The sequence below is a fragment of the Leptinotarsa decemlineata genome, unplaced genomic scaffold (assembly GCF_025532065.1).
Source record: "Leptinotarsa decemlineata unplaced genomic scaffold, Ldec_3_MD MMD2_tig00078422_RagTag_RagTag, whole genome shotgun sequence".
Lineage (NCBI taxonomy): Eukaryota > Metazoa > Arthropoda > Insecta > Coleoptera > Chrysomelidae > Leptinotarsa > Leptinotarsa decemlineata.
Genome location: NW_027412747.1, coordinates 16,117,046 through 16,144,920, shown reverse-complemented (window position 1 = coordinate 16,144,920; position 27,875 = coordinate 16,117,046). Strand labels below are relative to the sequence as shown.

At 34.9% G+C, this 27,875-nt stretch overlaps 1 protein-coding gene across 1 annotated transcript in view; it reads left to right on the top strand.

The window, feature by feature from the left end:
* LOC111503873 (sodium channel protein 60E) overlaps positions 1 to 27,875 on the top strand; it is a 331,231-nt gene that overhangs the window by 221,000 nt on the left and 82,356 nt on the right. Inside the window, exons 4-6 of the mRNA XM_074186486.1 lie at positions 5,192 to 5,375; positions 10,107 to 10,329; positions 19,452 to 19,586. Coding sequence (XP_074042587.1) covers positions 5,192 to 5,375; positions 10,107 to 10,329; positions 19,452 to 19,586 — 542 coding nt within the window. The remainder of the gene's footprint in view (positions 1 to 5,191; positions 5,376 to 10,106; positions 10,330 to 19,451; positions 19,587 to 27,875) is intronic.

Below are 27,875 nucleotides of genomic sequence, written 5' to 3'. Positions count from 1 at the left end.
TCTTTAGTAAGCAAGGCCTAAACTAGAATTTTCTTTCATTATTTGGTCCGGGGAATATCAAAAGTATATATATATATATATATATATATATATATATATGAATTGGAAAAGGTCCAGAATAAATTACTAAGACATTTATACTTGAAACAGCATCATGTGTGGCCTGATTATAATACCATAAGAACATACCAGTTGGGATCAAAATTTAAAATATTATCTTTGGAACAAGGAAGGAGCTTGAACTGTATAATATTTCTATACAAAATAATAAATAATAGAAAAAAACTCTTCAGAAATTCTTAATGCAACTCCATTCAACATTTCTCCTCATCGTACACGTTCTACCTACATGTTTAATATATCAAGAATAGGGAATCCAGCATGTGGCAAGAACTCCTGCCACGATATGCCACGATAATCGAAAAAAAAACAGTGTACAGAACCTGTACATTTGATCAAACTGGGCGTGCTTTTTTTGGTTTTTTTCCATTTGAAGATCGAACTTTGGCTTCGTACTGGAGATTTTGATGTCATATTCTGGTTGTCATAACTAATGAATGGTACATGATAGGTTTTCTCAAAGTTAATAGGTAAGAGCCAGTGGTCGAACCACAATTGGATTTGACGAAGGTCATGTTCTAATTTCTCTTTCAAATTAAACCAGTTTTCGTGTTCGCAAAACAACACAGTATCATCGGCGAAACTCAAAATGTTGGAGTTGATGTCTTGTAGAAGAAGGTTGTTCAAGTAAATATTGAATAGGATTGGTACTAACACCGTCCCCTGGGGCATACCACATGTAATAATTTCCTCTCCACTTATATGATCGCCAACTTTTACCCTTTGCTCTCGTTGTAAAGATAACTTTTGAAAAGAGTATTCGTTATACCTCTAATTCCCATATCGTCCAGAAGATTCAGTAAGATAGAGTGGTCGACAGGTTTATGAAAACAGCAAACAACTGGTGTTTTTTGAATAACCTTCTCGAGAACTTTAGCAAGACTAGTTATGAGTGAGATTGGTCTATAGTTTGCTACATCGGTTTTTTCTCCACTTTTATATATACGCATTATAACAGCCATTTTGAGAGCTAAGAGAAAACATTCCTGCTCTAATGACATATTCACTAGATGTTTTAGTGGTTTCGATAATCAGGTATAATCAGGAACCAGTTTCAGATATTCTTCTTTGATATCATCATACCTTTTATTTTTGAGTTGTGATATTTATCTCGTTTTCAATTATAGATTGCAGAAAAATGGAGTGGTTACATATACTCTTCCTTTCGGAATAATCTGGATTTTTATTTATTTTTCGCGCCAAATCTCCACCTACAGAAATGAAATAATTGTTAAAACTATTTGTTATTTCAACCGGGTCCTTGGCGATTTCTTTATTTTTTGTTTTTATCAAGTTAATAGGTGTAGGATCTTAGTCGGTTAATATTTCATTAACAATTTGCCAGATTTTTTTAATCATTTCTCCCATTTTCAATATAATTTCTATGGTATTAATTTTTTGTTTCTCTAATAAGCTCGTCTGATATTTCATTTATATATATATATATATATAGATGAACAGAGTGAAGGAAATATTTTGTTATTACAGAAAGCAAGTCTACGGCTCTTCCTAGATGAAATATTGAAAATAGTTCAGCATTTTCCAAAGAATAAATATATGCGTTGCCCTCAAAGAAAAAGCCCACATTAATTCATAAGTATATCTTGACATAATCTGAAATGAACACTTCTCTAATCTGACGTACTGCAAATATGGCTTGATTATTTTTTCACAAGCATAATCGATATGGTACTCCCAAAACGTGGTTACATCAATAAATAAACCAAATAGTTTCCTCAAGCTGGATAATGTTGAGTTTTACTGTTTCCAACGAGAAGTCAAAATGGTTCATTTCATTTAGTTTCAGTTGATTTCTATCACACCAAGACATCATAATCATCCTGAATATTTTTTTTTGGTTTCATCAGAAAATATTATGCTAGTAGTGTCTACGAATAAGACGGTTAATTATTATTATGGGCAGAGAAAAGCAGTGCACCCAAAATTGACCCCATTGCTATTCCAAGAATAATATTTTGAGTTTCAAATGCTGCATTATTCACAGTCACTACCATTTCCCTATCTGCCATAAATGATTTTATTCATTCAAAGAAGAACTCTTTAATGCCAATGTTACATAATTTACTAACCATTATGTCATTATTTACTGAGTGAAATGCTTTAGCCAAGTCGAATAATATCAATATCACATACTCACCGTTATCAATTTCATTGTAAATGAACTTGAATTTACTAGCCGTAGCATTCTCAACTGATCTGGCTTTTTTGAAGCCATGTTGAAGATCTGTTAAAATCTTTTATTTTTCGAAAAGCAAAAAACACTTTCTACTACTCCATCTGATACAAAAAAAAGGGATGAGAGAATCTTTCAAAGAAAGGAAGGAAGTAATCAATTTGAAACTCTATACATGAATGTATAGATCATGCAAAGAAGTAACTTTCAGACACAAACTGAAAGAAAGTCCTCCTGAAACAGCTACTTTCATATAAACATTGAATTATACGAAAGAAAATAATTCTTTCGAAACAAATACTTCTATATGAACACTGAATTATACAGAAGATACTTTTCTCTACTCAGTTTGTATTTCGAACATTTGTTGTGGAATACGAATCAGATATCATTCACATGAGTTCTACTTTGAATGAATGGTAATAAATTGTACTCACATAGAACACTGTCACCCTCAATGGTATACACCGATGTTTCGCCTTAAGACACTTGCCCTGAGGCTCTTCAGTACCAAATTGGATAACATTATAGAAAATACACACACTTCATTCATGAATTACGATTTTGAATGTCACGGAATAAGCTTGATCTGCTTATGTCATCGATGACATCGTAATGACATAATAGGTGAATGAATGCCAATCATTTATCTTATACAGTAAATATTTCTTTCAGCCTGTCACCTGACCTGCTATCCAAAATTTACATATACGTAATACTAATGCTCCAGTATGTTTTTCATTAGTTCGGACTTCCACTTTCTTATATAACAATTATATTGAGCAAAAACACCTGAAATTGAATAACTGAAATAAAATACAAGTAAAAATAGAACAACTGAACTGAAAATGAAGATTAAGAGATTACAAGCAAAGTTACTTCACGACGTTTCGATTGTTAGTATCCACAATTGTCTTCGGGTGATAACTGGACTTATTGCTCCAAGATCTGACTATTTATAGGTCATTCGAGTGCTTTCACCTATTTCCTCTTTCCTCTCACCGCTTCATTAGTTTTAGCTGGAACTGACCGGTTGGCGGGAGTTGGTCGTATTCCACTTGATTACAGGTTTCCATATGTTGCGTATCTCTACGCTAGCTTGGCTAAATGCGTTGTTGGACAACATGTATGCGGCTTCTTTGAATTTTCTCATAAACCAGTGTTCCTCCTTGTGGATGATTTCAGCTTGAGACCACTTGATGTTATGTTGATGAGTCCAAACATGTTGTGCTATTACTGATTTGCTGGTTTCTCCTAGCTGTGTGTGTTTTTTTTGCTCAGCAATGCAAACTTTTAATAGCCTCTTAGTTTCACCGATGTATGATTCACCGCAGGGTATCCGGTGAATATAATTGTCAGAATCGCAGTCCACGTTTGGTGGCCTAGTTTTCGTGATGCTGCTACGGATAGTGTTCCCAGATCTGAAGCAGGTTCTGATGTTATACTTGAACCCAATTAGTCATATCCTTTCCGAATATCCTTTGATGTAGGGAAGTACAAGTACTAGTTGTGGCGGCTTCCCTTCCTTGTGAGGCTTTTGCTGTCTTCCAGCCAAAGTCGGTTCCACCATCACTTTGGAGTAACCATTCTGTTGAAAGTAATTTTTGATGATGCCTAGTTCCTTTTCGAGACCTTCCTTTGTATTACAGAGCCCGAAAGCAGGATCTACTAGAGACTTAATGACTTCTCTCTTAGTCGATTAATTATTATGAACCAGGAATCGAACCACTGTTCGATTCCTGGTTCAGATACTGTCCCGTGTGAGTGAATTTTCGGTATACAGATGTTTCCCATTTAGTGTCGGTCCTCTTCACCAAAACGTCTAAGAATGGCAATTCATTGTAGACTTCCTTCCTCATTGTGAAAGTGATGAAGGGACTCAAGTAGTTGATGAGTTTCAGGAAAATGTCCAGTTCTGCATTCCCATGGTTCCATATTATGAAGGTGTTGTCCACGTATCTAAACCAGACTCGGGGCTTCTTGTGGGCTTCTTCAATGGCCAGAGCTCCAAACCACTTCATATATATGTTGGCTATAACCGGAGGCGATCCCATTGGCAGTCCCACTTCTTGCTTCCAATAATTCTTTGGACAATTTTCAAAATTATGAAACTGATCTTCATTTTCGATTTTTTTTTAATTTTTCTGTTCTCCATCTGACATGTTGAATATATTTAGAGAATCAATTTCCAAATACAGTCTATCAGGAGTAATTTCTGTTACATATAAAATTATTGCTCTGAACCTGAATTTCGAAAAATGTATGACCGAATTGATTATTGAATCTTATTCTGAACAAAAATTGATAAGAAAACTTTCAATACAAATTCTTCCAGACAAATATTCTAGTAAAGATGCAGAATTTTTTCTCATAGATAGATATATTGAAGTTTTCGAACTGAACATATGAAAACTCATGTAACTCAAGTAAGATATAATATGAAACTTCAACCATCTTTTTTTGTTCAAAATTACGTTTCAGTTTTATTGAAAATTATGGTTGAGAAATTTTTTTAAAAATATGCGTTTTGAGCAGCTGGCATACTGATAAATGAAATTGGCAAATGTCACAATTTTTCATATAATGAATTTCTTCAATATTTCAGGTGTTCACTGTATTGTGCGCAATATATGTCAGACTTTTCAAGTGTGTGGATCATGTGCTCATTTAATTCAATGGAGATTGTTTGTCCCCAGATTCCTAAGCAAATAACAATAAATACTCAATTATAATTCAAAACAACATAACTTCGGATAATGGATTATTATCGTGGGAACAATTATTGAAATCGGTACGATATAAGTACCGTCATCTGCTATGCATTTCAGCATTACTCAGTCAGCTACGCTACTGATCATTGCATTATTTTCTTTCCAGGCCTGAAAACCATCATAAACGCTCTCCTTCACTCCTTCAAGCAATTGGCCGAGGTCATGACCCTCACGATCTTTTGTTTGATGGTATTCGCCTTGTTTGCGCTGCAGGTGTACAAGGGGGAACTCCGTAACAAATGTGTGCTGAAGATGGACGATCACAACGCTTCCTATGAAACTTGGTTCAAGTAAGTGGAAACTCGTAACTTTGGTTAGTGGTTTTTTCGATATGGGTTATAGACTGCGAAATTTACATATATAATTACTTTTTCATGTTGCATTTTTCAATATACTCCTCAACATCAAATAACGTTTAATGTAGTACCTTCAATATAAATATAGAAGAAAATTGAGTATGAATCTTTATTTTTTCATTCACTCATGTATTTATTTATCTACTAGTACGAGGAAAAAACTCCCTTCCACCTATATAACTATGAAAATATAAAACTGTACTACTATCAAAACTAAGAGAATGTGAGTGATGAAGTGGTATATGGGTAGATAAATGTCGAACAGTAAAAAATAAATTACGTGAGATAAATTCCTACATGCGCTTCCAGAACTACCAATCAGCCCAACGAAGACATCAAGTCATTCTTACTCGCCTCAGAATCGGACACACAAGACTAACACATCAACACTTTATGAAGAAAGAAGATGCTGCGGAGTGTGATATTTGTGGTGTGATCAACAGTGTGGAACACATTATCCTGGAGTGCCCAGTTTTTGAATATGAAAGAAAAGAAGCAAGACTTCCCAGTGATCTCAATTCTACCCTAGACATGGTGAACTTTCACTCTTTAGTAACCTTCTTGAAATCTATTCATATATTACATAAAATATAATTATACCTAATTGTTCCTCCCCGCTAATAACCCTTCGCGGTTGATGCGGTTATTTTTGAAATAAAAAAAAAATAATGAATTACGAGAGATTGAATAGAGTACAATAGATTTTTGGGAAATCAATGATAAACATAAATTTTTATATTTGTGTCACCTGGTATATGTGTGTCTACAGTATGCCGTATAATGTTCACTGTGACGGGCCACTGTGATTCGATAGTGGACAAATAATATTGAAATTCAAGACTGTATCATAAGATAAGATAAGATGAGATGAGATGAGATGAGATGAGATGAGATGAGATGAGATGAGATGAGATGAGATGAGAAGAGACGAGACGAGACGAGACGAGACGAGACGAGACGAGACGAGACGAGACGAGACGAGACGAGACGAGACGAGACGAGACGAGACGAGACGAGACGAGACGAGACGAGACGAGACGAGACGAGACGAGACGAGACGAGACGAGACGAGACGAGACGAGACGAGACGAGACGAGACGAGACGAGACGAGACGAGACGAGACGAGACGAGATGAGATGAGATGCAAACAATAAAGCAAACAATATAATCGTTAGATTTACATCGAGGAGAGAAAAGGAGCGCTTCTTAAGGGCAGTCAAGACAAAACATATCGCTAATGGTACTTTCCCTAAAATGTCTTTGGATGAAATCTCAAATGCATTCTATATCAACGATCATTTAACTTCAGCAAACAAAATATTGTATGAGGAAGTTAGGCTAGCTGCGAAAAACAAGGAATACAAGTATGTCTGGGTGAAAAATGGTGTAATTTTCTGTAAACAGTTTGATTCTTCCAGAATAATAGCCATAACAAATCAAGGCTCAATCAATAAAATGTAAATTGTGCTTCACGATTACAGATCACGTTTGCTATAGTAGTTACTCTTTCCATGGATAAGTTTATGATATACGGACAGAATGTTAATAGATTACTTTCTCAACTGACGGAATTCAAACTCAATACATTGAATATTTTGGCTGATCTTTATCTGAATACTGAAACTAACCTTTATAATGAAATTTGCGACTCCGAAGTTTTTGATGTGTCTCAGTACAATCTCTTTCGGCGTGATCAGAAAAGTGCCTTTTGTTCTGATGTAAAAAAAATCTGGAGGGGGTGTCCTAATAGGTGTTCGAAAACAAATTAAAGTTGTGCTTCGAGAACAATTTCAAAGTGAAGCAGAAGATTTATGGATCACTATCTTCAAAGACGACAATAGTTTCAAGTTACATATTTGCTGTGTTTATTTACCACCCAGGAATGACTACGCAAGAACGTGTTTTGCTTCAAAACTTCAACAAAATATTGATGAACTTACAAGTGTTCCGATACTTATATTTGGAGACTTCAACTTTCCATATATATTAAATGGGTTCCCAGTAAATGTAACACTTTTTTTGTTCCAACGAACACTGATAAGAAAAATTCCCCTTTGATTGACCTCTCATCGTTTGGTGACATTTCCCAATATAACAGTGTGACAAATGTAGATAATAGAATATTAGATTCACTCTTTTGTTCGAAAATCCAAGTGACAAACTTAGAAAACAGTGATATGGCATTACCTATTCCTATCATCCACCAATTGAATTTTATTTCAGTTATCCAAGAATTAAAGTACTTGATAGAGCAATTTCGAATTTTCATAATTTCAAAAGAGGTAATTAATTATAACGAGCTCAGTAATTTATTCCTGAATTATAACTGGGATGAGCATTTTTCCAATCCATCAGTCAATCAGGGGATATCTGTATTTTATAAAATATTAGAAGAGGGTACAGCATGTTCCTAAAATTTATATAAAGAATATCGATACTATAATCGATACTATACTACTATACTATAGTATAAATTGCGTGAAACAAAAATTCAATTGCCTGGAAAATGGAAAAAATACAAAAATCGATATTACTATGAGGAATTCAGAATTCTGAGACGAACGAGTAAAAGTCTTATGTTTAATGATCATAAAACTCATACAGATAATATCCAAAACGAAATTAAAACGTGTCCCAAAAAGTTCTGGAAATATGTAACTTCATGTAAAAATGATGTAGGTATTCCTAACAAAATCAGCTTCAACAATACGTTTGCTGAAAATAGTGAAAGTATATGCGACCTATTTGACACATATTTTCGCAGCGTTTACGAGCCCTATCAGCAAATATATCATGTTTCTCTTCAGTTCAGCAATAACAATTTGTTAAATTCAATATAGTTCACTCCAGAAATCATATTAGAGAAAATGAAGTCACTCAATGTGAATAAGGGTGCTGGGATCGATGGTTACCCAGCATACTTCGTTAAAAACTGTGCCTCTGGTCTATGCTATGCCTTGAGCATTTTATTCAACAAATCCATGCAGTCTGGTGCTTTCCCAGAGGTTTGTAAAACTGCTCTCCTAGTCCCGATTTATAAAAACTCTGGTAATAGAGACTCAGTAATAAATTATCGAGGTATCAGTAAACTGTCCATTTTCAGCAAATTTTTCGAAAGCATCGTTTATGACTCTATGTTTTACTATATCAAGTCATCAATCATAGAATGCCAGCATGGTTTTTTCTCCAACAGGGCCATAGAAACAAATTTAGTAATATATGCCGACTACATTTCAACTGCATCAGACAATCGAGCACAGGTGGACTAAGTGTATACTGACTTCAGTAAGGCATTTGATAAAGTCGACCATAACCTTCTTATTTCAAAACTTGCTGGGATCGGTATACACGGATATCTCCTTAGATGGCTTTCATCCTACCTTCACAATCGCAGTCAGCTAGTGAGCGTAAATGGATACAGATCTGCACCATTTGTGGTAACCTCGGGAGACCTCAAGGTTCACATCTGGGTCCATTAACGTTTCTAGTATTTATAAATGATTTGAAAGATTGTTTCAAGCATTCACAAGTACTACTGCAAGCAGATGACTTGAAAATCTTCAGAAAATCAACGACGATTAGAGGTTGTTCAAAAATTCAGGAAGACCTCAATGCTTTTTTAGAATACTGCTACCTCAATGAATTAAAACTTGATATTGATAAATGTGCATGTATATCTGGTTTCAGAAACAACATACCGATACATTTTGAATACTCCCTGGGCAATAATATTATTAACAGAGTAGACCAAATTAAAGATCTTGGAATCTATTTTGATATAAAAATGACTTTCAATCCTCACTTGGATTATGTAATAAATTCCAGCAGCAAAACCTTGGGATTTTTCTGCAGAATATGCAAAGACTTCAACAACGAGGCAGCAATCAAATCTATTTACTATGCATTTGTTTATAGTAAACTTAATTTCGGAAGTGTCATATGGAGCCCACATTATAATACACATGAATTACGATTAGAAAGACTCCAGAACAGATTTGTAAGGTTCTTGCATTTCAAAATAGCGAAGACTTATGTAACACTTGGCATTAGCGAAATCCGATCTCACTACAAAATACAGCTTCTAGAACAACGAAGGATAATAACCGACTTAGTTTTCATTTATAAAATTATAACAAACTCTTATGACTCACCCAATCTAGTATCAATGATTTTTTATCACGTTCCTCATAGGAACACTAGAAACAGAAAATTACTTGCTAGTCCGAATTTCAGCACAAATTTGGGCAAAAACTCCCCAATTACTAGAATGTGTGATTCTTTCTTTCAACAAATATTGTAGTAATGTAAATGTTTTCTCTATTAAGTTGAATTCCTTCAAAATAACAATGAAAAGAATATTCAACACATAGCAAAAATAATTGCTTAGTATGTACGAAATTCATTAATTCATTAATTTTTATTATTTCTTGTATCTGTTGACACCGTGTATCTCTGTAACCACTACTATCAGTGGATGCTTCTATGGGTATTTACTTGTTTGTATTCCAAATTTAGAATAAATAAATAAATAAGTAAATAATGTGTTACTTAAATAATATTTTTTTATTTTTAATCATATAAGACCAAAGTTGCTCATTGTTTTCCACCGTTCTATAGTGAAAAACGAAAAAAATCGTATTCGTAATTTTTTATTTTTGTTTCAGCTACACCCAGGACCCCTCGAACTGGCTGCGACGGAACTCAACGGGAGAGCCGTACCTGTGCGGCAACGTCACCGGATCTAGGCACTGCCCGCCGACGCACACGTGTCTCTGCACCGGAGGCAATCCGAATCACGGCTACACGAGCTTTGATAATTTTCTCTGGTCGATGCTCACTACGTTTCAACTTATCACGCTCGACTACTGGGAGAACGTTTATAATATGGTTAGTGTTCGACCTAAGCAGGGATCAATGCATGAAATTAAATGTTGTTGCGTTGACGGGGCGTACGTCAGCATGGGGAAGTGGGATTTGTTCTGGCAGCTATAATAGCTGATCCAAACTGGTGTGGGTAATGATGTGAAACAAATCGAATCAAATTGATTGATTTTTTTCTTTTACGAAAATGGGGACAATTACAAAAACGGCCATTTACGTGAAATGTGACGAATTGCATCAATGAAATAATTCAATCAGTTGATGCTAATTTGAATAGAAATATAATAATAAGAAACATACACGTGTATACCTCCTTAACGTACAGGTGCAGAGGGGTCAGACCCGTAATTAATTGCATTGCCGCGGTTGGTGTTGTTCTCATGGCTCCTGTGATGTTCAAACAAGCCAGTCGCTGTATTTGATATAATTTTTGGATCGCCGTTGCTTGTAGAACTTTAGGTCCCCATGCAATGGCTCCATACGTCAACATGGCTCTTATTATTGCATTGTAGATCCAGGTGACCACACGGGGTGAAAGACCCCATTTGCGTCCCACTGTCCTCCGACATTGCTCATAGGCCACGTATGCTCTTTTTGCTCTACTCTGTAGAAGAGAGTTCCATGTTAGCATCCTGTCGAGGATAGTATCAAGGTATTTCACCTCTTCGGAGAAGTTTAGTTTGCTTTTGAAGATTTCGGGAGGTTTTAAGCCCGTTGAACTTCTTTTCCTGGTGAAAAGGACCATCTCAGTCTTCTTGGGGTTGATCGACAGTGAGTGTTCCTTACACCATGTTTCTATTATTAATTCGAGCCCATCCTTCGCTCTATCGTACAGTGTGTTTACAAATTCGCCGGTCTACAAGATAACTATGTCATCTGCGTATGCCATTGTGTAGAATACATTTTTGTTAAGGTAATTGATCAGGGTATCCAGAACTGTGTTCCAGAGGAGAGGGGTGATAAGACCCCTTCCTGTGGACATCCCCTCATGGCTAGTCCTTTCACTGTGATGTCTTCTACATCAATACTCATTGCTCTACTAGAGATCATCTTGAGTATCCATTCTTCTACTACTAGGGGTACATTCCTGGAGTGTAGTTGTTGGGTAATTGTTGGAAAGGTTGTTTTATCAAACGCTCCCTCGATATCTATAAATATACCCAGGGTGGATTCTTTGTTGTCCAATGGTCTCTCGATTTTGCCAACCACATGGTGGAGGGCCGAATCAGTAGACCTTCCCGGAGAATATACATACATGCTGATTTGGATGAAGTGGGTTGTGAACTAGTACTTCATCTCTTATGTACCGCTCACATAGCCTCTCTATAGAAAAAAAAAACGATGTGAGACTAATTGGTCGAAATGCTTCTGGTAGGGTGTAGTCCATCCTACCTGGTTTGGGTATAAATACTTCCCTCCACTCACTGAGAATATACCTCAGAGCTAGGGAGGCTCTGAATATTCCAACCAGGTGCGGCATAAGAGTGTCCAGTCCCCACTGAAGTAGGACTGGTTGAACCCAGGTTTGTGTTTAATAAACCCTACAAAAAACAAATCAAGCAAAACTGAGAGTCAGATGCTACAGATGCAATAATACAGACGGCTCAAAAACCAAAGAAGGCTCAGGATGTAAAGTGTACTCCAGATCACTAAGCCTAAGGATTAAGTGTGGAATGGAAAGAAATACCAGCATGATCCAAAGAGAACTAGCTTTTATCCCAATCGCCACAAAAGAAATAACCAAGAAATTAATTTCTGGCAAAAACATAACAATCTGCACTGACAGCAGACAAGCCCTATTAGCTTGAACAGCCTCAGGGCTAGTACTAGAGTGTGACCAAGATTTAGCCAAAGCCTCGGTAGATAATAACATTATCCTTAGGTGAGTTGAAGGGCACGACAGGAGTAAAGGTAATCGCATTGCCGACTCTTTAGCCAAGGAAGCGGCTGGACTGAGAATTTTAGGACCCAGTGGCACCTACGGCCTGATAACTTCGACAACTGCGGAACTAGCCAAATGTATACCCATGCTCAATCCCTGAAGAGATGGGATGAAGTCAAAGGATGCAATCTTGCCAGGATCACCCTTGGCAACCCTGGGAAGCTAGCGCCGAAGAAATAACTGGCGATGACCAGGAAAAATCTACGCTTAATAGTAGGATTTCCGACTGGCCACTGTCAACTAAGGAAACACCTCCACAATATGGAGCTAGTGGATACACCTCAATGCAGGATGTGTGAACAGGAAGATGAAACGGTCAGGCATGTCCTGTGCGAGTGCCGGGAGTTATCGTCAATAAGAGAGTGTGTGTTCGGCGAGTCTTGGCCTACACCTGCCGATATGAAGATGTCTCCCAGTGACCTGTCCACCTTCCTGGAAAGGACAGGATTGACAATGACCTAGGAGGACAACTCCTCGGCAGGATGTACAATGGGTCACATGTGGCCTAAGTGCTGTGGCCTTACACTCACCCTCCCTAGTCTACAGATACAGATACACATGTATACCGGTGGCGACAATTCAATTCCATACTATTGCTATCTCAGTAACGGCACAAAATACGAATGAGATTATATTGAGAAGTCCAGACTATCGTGAGCCTTTCTCGAAATGATCGAAAAAAATCAAATCATTAATTTTTATTTTTCCGTTATGGTATCTTCACTATTCAATATATGAAAAAATATGTATACTCAACTGAAAAAAAGTTTCTGACCATTTTCTCCTCCACTTAATACAAAAAAGTGGGAATCTTCCGAAGGAACGGTTGATTTTTGAAATTTATTGCTTTCTTTGTTTCTTTGGAAGATTTCCACATTTTTTTGTATCAAGATGGACAAGTAGAAAGACAAAAACTTTTTTTTACAAAATTTATTTTTTCCTAAATATATACCCTTTCAATCCAACCCATTCCGTGAGGAAAAGTTGTAATTATGAACGAATTGAGTGTTTTTTTAATGTTATACTTATTTGCTACTGCCAGTAAGGCAAGTGTTTTACGGCGAAACATCGGATGTCTAGCACTGAGGATCACAGTGAAATTTAAGTTCTTCCATTAATTATATTGTGTAGGAATCCTGTGAATGATATCTGATTCGATTCCATTACGAATGTTTAGAATACAAACGAAATAGAGAAAACTATTTTCCGTATAAATCAGCGTTCGTATAAAAGTATTTCTTTCGAGAATTTTTTCTTTTGTTTAATTCGACGTCAATATGACGCTACACATGCATCTACAATATTCAGTTGTTTAATTTTTCATACGACACTTAGTTTAATTAGGGGCACTCTCATCAAATTTTCTCAAATACAGACCTGGAATTTTTAAACAAATTATGATGCCTCTCTCAATCCTGCATTCACTTTTTCATGATGACTCACTACACAAAAAGTGATACAACAAATGTATCACTTATGTAAAATGTGTGTACAATTTAATATCTAAGTTGTCATTACGGAGTAAACACTTTAATTTGAAGTCTTTAATGCTATTTAAAAATCGATTGAGCTTGAAAGAATGACGAATGTTTATTATTGAACTCTGAAATTTCAGGAAAGTCGTAACTCATCTATTAGACATGTTATCACCACGTTAATCAATCAAGTAACCCGTTATTTTATTTTTTTTGGTCCACAAGTTTTGAACAGATTTAAACTTGAAATTTGGGAAATCAATACTGAAATCAAAATATAGTGATAATATTTGTCTGCGATAGGATCTACTCAAAGTTTGAGTAACATTAGGCAGATTAAAAATCAATATACCAGTCAATGCGTCCTTCGCCAAATTATTTGAAGAACCATAAATTGGCGAACGCTCCGGTTTGATAAGTTCTTTTTTTGGAATCTCTACGGTAAAATTTATAACATAAATACAATTATTCCACACCAAAGCGCTGTAACGTTTTGTCAACTAACTGTGCATAATCAGGAGATGATCTAAACCAAATCCAACCCAGTTAGAACAGTTTTAGAAACATCTTATAGCTATGATAACCAGTGCGTTCGCCAATTTATGTTTCTTAAAAGGATTTGGCGGAGGAATTTTACTATAATTCCAAAAAAGCGCTTAATTCTTAGAAATGACTGACGTTTTTTCCCTAATATGCCTCTTGCTGTAGCGTACGGAAATCATGCTGAAAACTGATGATAAAATATATAGAACCACAACCTTTGACAACAATATTTCCGTTTTAATGCAATATTATTTCTGAAAATTCACTGCCTACTATCATGGAATTATACTGAAGTGTGTATAACTGATAAATATTTTTTGTATTTTGTTATTTATATTGGATATTTCTGCCTTCTTGTTACTAGGTTTCTGCTTGGCACTAATTGAAATTGCATGTAGATAGTGTTACGTTATAAATTCTTATAATTATAATCTTGGTCTAAACGATGATATTTCACCTTTATCTTCGATGAGTAACAAATTTATTTATATGGTCACTTCTAACAAAAAAATATATGTTACTGTGGTGATTGGTTAAGAATGACCACTCGGCTAGCCTAGCGGTTTTGTAGGGGGTGGGTAAGGTAAATGAATCCACCACTAGGGTGATGTTTTGAAGATAACCTGATTCATTGATTTATAAATTAATACACAACAATAAGTATGGAAAGGCCTTTTGAATCTAATTAAAAACAAATAAGAGCTTGTGTGATCACACCTCATCTACAATGGCAGCTACCCCAGTTGTATATTAAATATTGTTATAAATATGAAACATATGAACAATATGAAACCGACAATTACTAATTCGGTGAGATGGCTTTCTCCAAAGCGGATGTCACTATTATGTGTCTATGCATAGCATGCATGAAGCGTTCGGTGTGATCAAGCTAACTGGAAATTCTTCGATGATGACTATTACTGGTTGTTATTCAGCTGTTGACTGTCGCGTAAGCAACAAGGAAGGTTGCAGCATGCAGGAATTGGAAAATATGATAACTCACCCCAGGCGTTACCTAGCACTTATCTTGTTATAACTTATTCCTGCAATATGGAGGACTGCTAAGCTGCTTTATACCATGCAGTGTAGAAAGCAGGGGTGACTTCGGAATGAAGTTGGCCTGGAACCTTGGATCCGACAATCTGTCGATGATGTCGCAAGAAAACACAAAATCTTGCGACTTGAATTGTCTGCTCTGTTTGAAACTCGAAATGCTTTTCGTAATTGGTAAAAACCACAAATTCCACCATAAAATACAGAGAAGACGTGTTGCTCCCATGCACAACCATTACTGACTGCCCCTCCTCTGCTTTTTTTCCTTCCTGTCCCCTTTTTATGCTTCTCACAATACACTGGAGTTACCTACATCTATTCCTCTGTTCTATATGTTCTAAAATTCGCGGAAAATTCAATAACAACAGTTGCGACCGTTAACGGTTGCGTAACGTCACTTGTGATACGTTTAAATAACTAAATTCAAATATTGCCGCCCGGAACTTGAATTAACCAGCTCAGTCATCTACAATCAGTGACATCCAATACCTACTTTACTGAGCAGCTGACAAGAATTTGACAAACGACACATATAAAGTTTACAATTTACTAATTAATTCTATATCTGATTATGTACAATAAATATTCTTTAGGTAAGTAACAAGTTATACTACTACATAATATTAAATCACTATATTTCTCTGATTTATTTTTTTGAATGTTATTTCAAGGTACTATTGGACCAGTGATTAATCGACCACAAAGAATGTAAACAAATTACAGAAATCGGATCAATTTTCAAAAATTATTGCTACGAGCATTCAAATGGATGCATATTTACTGGAATTACCGATATAATATAGGCATCGTACCATCGGCAGACGAGACGTGGCCAGATAGTGTTCGAGTGATAATTCCTGATACTGAATAAAATTGTTTTTAATAAGAGAAGACTTGATGTTTCAAGTACTGTGCATTCTGTTACGGTTCTTTGTGCATCTAGATATACTCTTCCTCTTGTGTTTTGAATGATAATCTCTTCTTTTTATATAAATTATGCTATTTTAGTTTTCATTTATTTCTGCTATGTTTGATATGCAACCCATTATACATCTCCCCGATGAACTGGTTGTCTATTTGAAAGGTGAATAGTACCCATGAATTATTCCTTCAAATGTTTGTTACGTGGCAATACTTTGGTACGTAACAATAGTTCTGTCTGTATTTATTATTAAGGAGTTTTTTCGACACCGTAACATTAATTCGTCAATTACAAAATCAATTCACACAAAAACTTCACCTGTTTTGGCAGAAAAAACTGTATGAAAATTTGCATTTGAAATGAGTATACTAACAATCCTGCACTATTTTGATTTATTTTTGATGATTCATCATTTTTTTTCTCATACGGTGTGGAAGTTATCAATATTAATAAAAATGTAAATAATTCAGTCAGATTAATATATTAGAAACAGCACTATGCATTTCGTTATTCCATTTCATTTCTAATTATTCATCTAATACGTATTCTTCCGCATTCTGCACCAGTGATTTCCATACGAATAATATCATAAACTTGAGGTCTTAATCTCAACACTATGTCGACAACTCTGGTATAATATATTCACAACGAAACACGCTATACCTCTGAAAATACTATACACAGAATTCAATGCCAAACTTTTCGAAACCTCACTGATAAAAACAGCGATGATGGAAATACAGACCATTTCTTTAGCTGCCTGCTCTATGAATCGAAAATTTGAAACGCCTTCCATCCATAATACCAACAAATGAAAACCGAACAAAAGATAAAAGTTGCAGAGCATATTTCTTTGTTTTCTCACCACTTCAATTGCTTCAGAATGCAGCGAGTTCAAGTGGCTTTGTTATGTATGTTGATTTCAGAAATGTTTCCTTGTATTCTGACAGAATAATGCAGTAGAAATGGGGAAAAATGTAGAATTGAACTTTTTGTATGATGAGTAGCAGTTTCATAAATATGAAACATATTTGTTTCAGTGGATAGTTTGAAAATCGATGATGAATTGTACTATCAGGTACGAAAAATTTAGAACTTTCGTACTCTAGATTATTAAAAATAATTAATCTCGAAATGCAGAAAAATTGCGAAGAAAACGGTGATTATATAATCCATGAAGACGAAATTTTGAGAAACGGGCGGTCCGATAATAATAATAATAATATTCATTTGACTACGTTACATAATACAATATGTTTGTAGCAAGTCATGTTTGGCTTTACATTTGAAATTTACATGTTAAAATTTGCACAACATTCACAAATTAAAATTTACACAACAATCACATATGTAAAAACTTTGAAAATCAAAAAGAAGTAGTGACTTGTATGTTACCACAAAAATGTGTTCTGATGTCATCGACAGAATAGAAGCAATGCCTCAACAAATAATTTTTCAGTTTTCTCTTGTATGTGTTCAGACTGAGTTCTTTGAAATCTTGGGGCAAAATATTGTACAGAGAGTAATACATGGATTGGAAAAAATTATAAAATTTCGATTAATGAACTATGTAAATAAACACAAAATTATTTCCCCTAAACAGTATGGATTCAGAGAAAATATATCAACTCAGGATACCATAGCTGATGTTATAAGTAGGATATACGGAAATGTAGATAAGAAAAAAGCATGTCTTGGAGTTTTTGTGGAGCTAACAAAGGCCTTTGACACTTTGAGTCATGAGCTTTTGTTGGAAAAGTTTGAAAAAATAGGCATGAGAGGAGTTGCCCGTGATCTTTTCAGAGATCACTTGAGTAACAGAAAACAGAGAGTGAAAATTAGGGATGTAGTTAGTGATGAAAAAAGAATAATTTGCGGTCTCCCACAGGGCACCGTACTTGGACCGATACTTTTTAATATTCATATAAATGAGCTCTAAGGAGCTCATACTCATACTAAATACTGTTGGTATGAGGACAAAAACTGGTTGAATGTAAAAGATATGGCAGAAAGAGACCAAAACAATTGTCTAAACCCTTGAAAATGTGCAAAAACGAATCTGAAAATAATATATCACAAATCATTTCGATTTTATTCTGATTCATTATATATCGAGTTTCTAATTCTTGACATCATACAGTTGTTTTCCAAAACGGCAATATTGTTTATCCTTCAGCGTAAACAGTATAAAAGCAAATTAAGTCATCCATTGAATACAAGGGCCTTAATATCGGCCGATCTTGCCATACCCAGGGCAATCAAAGCAGTAGGTCAGAAATGTTTTACATATTTAGGACCAAAATTGTATAACATAATGACAAATTCTCTTAAAGCGATCCATAACAAATACTGTTCGATGAGGGAACTCAAGAAATGGATACTTTCAGAAAATAGACATATTTTCCATGAACTGATTGATACTCCTGAATGATTTATCCCATTTTCTACAATGAAATTTTGTTTCCCTTTGCTATAGATAGTTAATGTTTAATGTACCTATATGTTTTTCCGAGTAGATTGGAAATTAAGGAACCATTACTATAATTATTCGTTTTTCTTTTCTTTGTGTGTCTTTGTTATTATTAGTAATATTTCCACTTTTTAAAAATTCGAAAAATTATACTGGAATATGAGCAGTGTGTATCTTTTTAGGTAGTATTCATTATTTATTGTTGCGTATATGTATGATTAAGTATACCCATGGACAGGGTCTTCAGGAGCCTATATAGGAAAATATATTTTTGATATATTTGTTCACAAAGTAATACTTTTCATATTCTATGATCATGTAAAAATTGTTCTTTTGTAAATAAATATTATTATTATTATTATTATTGCTAAGTCGAGAGGTTGAGAAAAGAAATATGAACCGCTTTGTTCATTTTTCAGATTGTGATAGACTGAATACGCAAACAACTGCAAGAAACATTTATATATACAACAGTCATATACTATATCGACATGGGTTGGCATAATATTGAAAACCTGCATAAACAAACTACTATCTTGTCAAATCATTGTGACATAGTTTTATTATGACACAAGTTTGAGGTTTTGAAAATGATATGTCAAACAATCATTATTCGAAAATAATATCGATATATCAATATTCATTTCAAAAGTTTGAGGACTATGCACACAGTTATTGAATTTGAACCATACCCACTATCTAACAATTATTTTTCTCTTCCAGGTGCTGTCGGCTTGTGGACCCATAAGTGTTTCTTTTTTTACAGTTGTAGTATTTTTTGGCTCTTTTTATCTCATCAACTTGATGTTGGCTGTGGTAGCACTTAGTTATGAAGAAGAAGCAGAAATAACTCAAGAGGTGAGCTATAGAAGATATTTTTCAAAACAATTATTTTTGAAGTTGATAATTATGGAAGTGATGAAATGGATCTCAATATTTATTTTTTTTGTTCAAATAATGCGTAGTTCGATTCTTGGTATATTGACACCATTGCATAGTCGTAGAATATTTTTGAAGTCAGGGAAACATGTAACTGGTCTATAAATATTCATATCGAATTTTGTACCATTTTTGTAAACAGTTGTTATCGGCGATTTTTATTTTATCCGGTACTAAGGATTGAAAATTTCATATTTAAGAACTTATATGATTTTCACATCGACTGCGTCGACAGTATAAACTTACCTCGGGTTCAATTCCTCAATAATCTTCAAAACTTTTTAAACTTGCTGGTGTGAGTAACACTGATGAATCCATTTTTTTTTCAGGAAAATCTTGATGATCTGGGGAATAGTTGAAACAAGTTTTTGTTCAGTATATTTGAAGTTGATTTTATAGATTGTTTCTCATTACTCTCATTGATAAGTAATTGGTTTATTGTGTTACAGTTTCAAAATCACTACCTCAATTGGTAGTAAACCCCCAGATTTTATAATGGAGAAAGGGAACGTCTATAAAATTTCACATAGTTTATAGTTTACTTTGGATATAACAAAAACATTTCATTTCGTATTACGATCTATTATGACCCTGTATATGCCAGGAATGTGAAATGAGTCCTATCTTTGCTGGAATCGGCATATTCACAAAGTTCATTAATGAGATACCGTTTTTTTTCAAATAATTCATCTTGGTTTTGGACCAAACACAGGAAGGACATCGCGATTTTGAAAGAATGTTTCAAAGTATTCCTGAGTAGAAAATTGATTAATCTCAAGGGAGATAATCAATTATCAACTGTCGTAGGATTTATGTTGGAATTACTCGAAATGTTTTAATTGAAGTTTACCTTGTCGAAGAACTCGGACATCTCAAAGACTACACTCCTTCCCAAGCGCCTTTATTTTCCATTTGCCTGTTCGTTGCTAACTGATAACACCCTTAAAGTCTCCCCAACTTTGAGAATAGCTGTTGGCGAATCTCCACAATCTTCGTTACAATTTTCATTTGTGAAAAAAATAACTGTCTTTCTTCATATTTGACCGACGCTTCTTTCTTCTTCCTTTATACCCACTCCCGTCTCCACTGTTGAAAAGCTGGTTGGGCATTTGAGGAGGTGATAATTGTTTTCCATTCATCTTTACTTGTTGCATTTTGTAGCGTTTCTTATAACATTCTATTTCAAAGTTCTTATAGTTTTCTTGACGAGCATATTTCAATATTGATACAATTCACTAAAATCTATATTGTCGGGAGGTTCTTTTCTTTTCCTAAAACATTTATCACGTCTTTTCATTAGCTTTTGACGGTTTTTTGAAAACTATGGTTCACAGTCAATTTTTCCTTTTTTTTCATTAGTCACAAGTAATATCTGCATTTTATAGTGGATATTGTTCAATTTGATTAGTTCAATTTATTTTTTCTGTTCGTTAAAATTTTGTCAATAATACATACATAATATATTATTATTATATACAATAAAATCATTTGATATTGATGTTTACTCTTCAACACTATTTTCTCATCTAAGAGGTATATTAGGGAAAATTTTATCACCGAATTCGGGTCATTTGAATATAGCCGAAAATAATTATTGAAATTTTTTTCCACACGATGCTAAGCAATTAACTTCACTTTCCAATTTATCCATCATTACAAATTCAAGGTCTTCATAAACGAAAATATCAACCCCTCCTTCTGTTTCGATTCTACTCGAAAATGTAAGATAGAGTTTGTTTAATTTGAAGAACTGTTCTTCCTCTTGAGACATGTTTCTGTTAATACAGAATTTTCATCTTTCATTTTTGATAACCTCAAGATCATCTAGTTTTTTCCTGATTGATCTTGCATTTAGATTTGTGCCATTGAACATATACGAGTACTATTTTGACAGTATATCCTTCTGGCTAGAGGTGAACAGAAAAATCTACCTCTATCAATTGACCTAGTGGAGAAATATCAACATTCACCTTGAACATGGCATGGTGTCATAATTCCTACAAATGAGATAAACCATCAAAAGAGCTTCTTGCCGCCCTTTGAAGTTTCTTATTGTTCTGTTCTCCCCCAATGTGACCCCGTTTGCATAATTCACACGGAGCTTTGAGGAGACAAATACCGTAATAATAGGGTACAAGAAAAGGCATAGCTGATGCTTGTTTGTTCGAGGATTATACCTGTGGGAAATAAATGGACAAAGTCACGGAGTTTGTCATTTTCAAAGTGCGGGGTGTTTTGTTGTTGAAGGGTGGAAGTATCCAAAACTGAGAGGGAATTGAGGCCCGTAACGAAAACAATACTCTTTCCTGAGTGTGAGTTACAAATATACCGATATAATTGCATGAATTTGGTCCTCATATTATTTTATCATTCAGTACTTGACAATATATAAGAATAGTTTCACTTATAGACTGGAGAGTTCAACATGAAGTGGAAACAGACACCTTTATTTAGTCATTGAAATTTCATCTTATCTGAATTCTATGAAAGTTTGAGTTTTCGACAGAAATAACCAGCCTGAACATCTTTCTGGAATGGTAGATAGTCTCCTAAAATTGTGACAGAAAATACTAACCCTCGATTATCTTTGAGAATGGTTTGATGTTGCTGTTTCGAGAATATATACGAATCAAAGAGTTGGTTAGTATAAACCACCCTCCAGTAGCGAAATAAATTCTCAATCGGCGAAAAATAACCAATAATAACATGTATGCTGATTTTGGTGATGAGTGATAATAAACTGTCATTCACTCTCTGTCGAAAAAATCAAAAATGATATTTTTGACCAAACTTTATGTACTCATCTAATATTTCAACTAGAACTCAACTGGGTTATTTGCTATCTTTGGCAAATTACACTGTTATGTAGTAATCAGATGCTATTTACTTCTTCGAAAATAATATGTGATGCTGTTCAGTTCTATATTATATCATATTACGAATCTGTTGACGGTTAGTCAAAAATCAAAACTTCTTCACTAAAATAATGTTTTTGCAAACCTGTTCTGAATTAATTTTTATTGGTCAGTCAAAAATAAAGTTTATGTTATCGAATCCCATTAATTTTACTTACCACTGTCCTGAAACATAAAAAATTAAAAAGAAGCATTTCCCATCTTATAAATTATACATATAGTCAGTGGGCATACTGGCTATGAATCAAATCATCTAAAGGAACAATTTGTTCAGGCCAGTCTTAACTCCCTACACTGTTGGTTAATACACTGACACTTATCAGAAAACAACTACTCCCCTGGCTCATACCACGAAGGGCGTTGGATTATATCCGACAGGTGTCAGTGCAGGATTCTTCACTGAATTTATTCCTGCATATACTGTTGGCGATATAATTGCCACAATAGATTTTCAATCATTGGAACACACTTGCCGACCGGTTTCGGGCTGTTCGGCCACTCGTCAGTGCAAGGTAGTGTAGTCAATATAAAGTCGATTATTTCCGATAATTGAAATTCGAATTACTTCAGAGTATCATTCCTCCAACTAGGCTGAAGCGGACAGCAAACAACAGATTTGTCATCGCCCCATCTGCCTGTGAACGAGATAACCAACCACATATCCGAAATTTGCCCAATTCCTCGTATGAGAAAAAAACTTCACATATAATAATAATAATAATTATAATAATACTAATCATTTTTATTTGCATTCAATTACATGGTTCAATATAAACATAAAAATATTTCAGAAAAGATGACAAAACAAAAAAGTATATATACATATAAAAAGTAATAAGAACAGGAATGCAAAATGGAGTTGAAAACAATTTAAAAAGTTCTAGTTCAGCCCCAATTTAAAAGTATAATAATAATTGTTCGTATACCAATAATTTTTATTTTCATTTTAAAAATGTTGAATGATAAATAAATATTATCTGTGGAAACATTGAGTTATTCATTCTTGGCTAACAGACTGTCTCTCATTTTGTCTCGAAATAAATATAGTTTCATAGTACGAAGTGATGGGTTAATCTCATTATAAAGCTTGAACACTTTGTAGGTAAAGCTTCTTCGGAACAGAGAAGTTTTGTAAGGAGCAAGCAAGATATGATTCCTATGACGTAAATTAAGGTTAAGAATATCTGTCCTACATTTCATTTTATTGTAAAGAAATGGAGGACACTGTTTATTGATTACTGCATGGGTTAAAATGAGAAAATGAAGTTTTTGGCGATCTTGCATTTTTAACCATTTTGCGGATCTTAGCTTGTGAGATACTGGATCATATTTGCGGATACCGTAGATCAATCTGAGACATGATTTCTGCATTTTTTCTATACGATTTATATCGTTATGATCTAAGCATGACCCATACAGAACGTCACAAAAGTTACAGTTACTAAGAACAAGTGTATCACTTAACGTTTTCAAAGTGATTAGGAAAGAACATTTCTATGAGAGTAAATCATTTTCAATGAACAATAAGCCTTTTGAAAACAAGAATTAATATGTTTTCTAAATCGAAGTTCTGTATCTAAGTGTAAACCTGAATTTCTTGCATCACTTGTAAACAGTAACTCTTCATTTTGAATTTTAATTCTCATAATGGTTTCAACGTGTTTCAACTTGAGTGCGTTGATTTTCAACTCATGCGCATGTGATACTTCTACTAATCGGTTTATATCTTCAAATATATCTTTTTGAGCCTCAAACCAGTCTTCTGCAGCAAATGAGTGATTAAGTTGTGTATCATCAGCATAAAAGTGTACTTTACAAGTTGTAATGCTTGAAATGAAATTACTTGGGTATATACTAAATAGTACGGGGCCAAGTATAGACCCTTGTGGAACTCCACAAGTGACCTTTTGTCTTGCTGGCTGACCCACAGCTGTCTCCACGTATTGACTCCTGTCCTGTAGATAATTACACATAAGACTAATAGCATTGTCCGAAAAACCTATAAAGTGTAAAATAGAGAGTGAAATTTTGTAGTCTATCGTATCAAATGTGTAGTCAGTGGGTATACTTGAAGACTGTAAGTTAATGAACTGACACCTATCAGAAAATAACTACTCCCCTGGCTAATGCCACGAAGGGTGTTGGATCATATCAGGTGACAGAGCAGGATTTTTCACTAAAGTTATTCCTGCATATGCTGTTGGCGATACAACTGCCGCAATAGATTTTCAATTATTGGAACACAATTGCAGACCGGTTTCGGGCTGTTTAGCCACTCGTCAGTGCATCATCATGAAGTCGATGATTTCCGATAATTGAAAATCGAATTTCTTCAGAGTATCATTCCTCCAACTAGGCTGAAACGGACAACAAACAACAGATTTGTCTTCGCCCCATCTGCCTGTGAACGAGGAAACCCTGCCCTGAACAAATTGTTCCTTTGATTTATAGCCAGTCTTCAAATATGCCTACTGACTATATGTGAAGTTTTTTGCTTATACGAGGAATTGGGTAAACTTCGGATATGCGATTGGTTACAGATGCAGATGGGGCGATGACAAATATGTTGTTTTTTGTTCGCTTCAGCCTAGTTCGAGAAATGATACTCTGAAAAAATTCGATTTTCAATTATCGGAAATCATCAACTTTATGTTGATGATTGACACTACATTGCACTGACCAGTGGCCAAACAGCTCGAAATCGGTCTGCAAGTGTATTCCAATAATTGAAAATCTATTGCGGCACTTGTATCGCCAACAGCATATGCAGGAATAACTTCAGTGAAGAATCCTGCACTGACACCTGTCGGATATAATGCAACGCCCTTCGGGATATTAGCCAGGGGAGTAGTTTTCTGATAGGTGTCATTCTTTTAACTTAAGTGTAGGGAGTTGAGACTGGTCTGAACAAATTGTGCCTTCAAATGATTTGCCTTATGAATTTGACCAACTTTACATTCATTTTAGTTATATTTTGTAACGCTGGTATCAGAACTGATAGAAAAGTACCTGATGGAAGTGTCATTCAGTTTCGTAACAATACACTACTAGAGTATCTAACTTTTATCGCCCGAATAACAAAAACACTCGTCCTTTCATCACAACCAAAATACATGTTAACTTGCTTTTAGAAACAAAATTCAATTCACTGCAAAATCCTTACTCAATAACAGATTTTACGTCGCCTCAAAATGCTTCTGATTCCGCTAGTCGTCATTTATAAACTCACGTCAGATATTTTGAAGGGACTGTGAAAACAATTTTTTGTTGATTCACAAATTTGAGAAAACAGTGTATATAAAGAGTATTCAACTTTCCCAATTGAATGTGGTATATTTTCTTCGGGTTATTGCTACTGAGCAAAATACAATCATTCAACTGGCAACATGAAGAGACGCCTGTCATTTGCATTCGTGAGTTAACATACGAAATATACCGTCAGTCTTGAATGAACTCGCTATGTAGATTTCCCATCGATTAGAGTGAGCCATGTACAAATTTCTGACCAATATTAGCTCTGCCATTGCATCTATGAGCGAAAACTCCTCCTTTATTGTCCACTTTACGACCTCTCGAGAATAAAAACGTTGAGGCACGTATTGAAATTGTTACCAAACATCACAACAATGAAACAGAATTATTCATTCAGTATGAGTCGAACTGTGATATACAATATTTTGCTTCTGAAAAATTGATATTTTTATGATCTTTCAGTGAAAACAGTGCAAATCATACTATACAAGTTACTTTCCAATCTATTCCGGTCCTTTCCCTGCCATCGCGTTATGCCCCATTTCATTCGTCCCGTCTGTCCTGTCCATTTTGTTCCAACCCTTCCCGTCCGTCCCATCGTACCATCTCGACCCGTCCCGGTTCGTCCCACCTGTCTTTTTCAATCTTACACGCCATCCCATTCTATCTTATTCTATTCCAACAATGAAATATAATTATTGATTCAGTAGAAGTAGTTAAATTTCGGCGTACAATTTTTGCTTCTGAAAAATTTATATTTTCATGATATTTCAGAATATGTTGCAGAAAAGATCGCCTATGCAGTTCATGCTATGAAAGTTCCATTAGAATCTGTTTTGTTCCTTTCCATACCGTCGCGTCAAGTCCTGTACCGTCCGTCCCGTCTGTCCCGTCCATCCTGCCATTCCGTTCCGTCCCTTCTCGTTCATCACGTCCTGTCTTGTTGAGTCCCATTCCGATCCGCCCAATATGTCCGTCCTGTCTTTTTCACGCCATCCCATCCCATCTTATTTTACTCTAACAATGAAATACAATTATTGATGTAGCAGAAGTGGTTAAACTTCGGCGTACAATTTTTTGCTTCTGAAAAATGGATATTTTTGTGATATTTCAGAAGATATAGCAAAATAGCTGTCTATGCAATTCAACTAGTTCCATTACCTATGTTCCATTACCTATGTTTCGTTCCTTTGCAGCCGATCACGTTAAGTCCTATACCACCGTACATAAGTAAACAGAAGTAAATTCACTGCCGTCGGTGTCTTTGACGTTTCGGGTCGAGATTTTATTTTTTGCTGGCATGTGGCGGGGCAGGAGGGTGTTGGCTAAGAGCTGTTGTGCACCTCTGCACGAGGTTCGATCAAAAAATATGTGACCATGATCTGACTTCATCATTGCTACGAGGAGCTCCCAATAAATGTCTCATATGATTGTGAACTGTTTAGGAATTCATAAAAAATAAGACGAAGTGGTAGAATAAACGTATATTTCATATAGTAAGATTATACAATTTAGGTCAAAAACTCATGCTAATATATTTTAAAGGTTTTTCAGAATGATGAGTTTTTGATTTTTTTTTAACATTTGTTTTCTAATTTCTATTGGCAAATTTTAAAGTATAATAAATTCTTACCCTTGTGAAAAGAGAAAATAAATAATACAAAGGAAAATTATCACAAGGGTGAGAAATGTTGATTTTTGAAAACATTGTTTTGAGCTGGTTGCCTATGCAATCAGTGGCACATATATTGTTGAAATGATTAAAGAAATTCTGTCTCTAGATGAATGATACATTGTGAAAATGAACCTGGAGGCATATATAAACTTCCAAACTGTTTGGCTACTGTATTACTATATGCCTTGCAAAATTTGGCAAAATTTGTACATACTTGTCATGAATCTTTCCTTAAACATTTTCTCAGAAGATATCCACAAACATAGCCCAAGCTATTGCCTTATGGAGTGGCTAGAGTTCTATAATCATTTGTCTCTACTCTCAAAGGTTTATAGGGATTTTTTGGAACTTCCACAAGAATCTTCA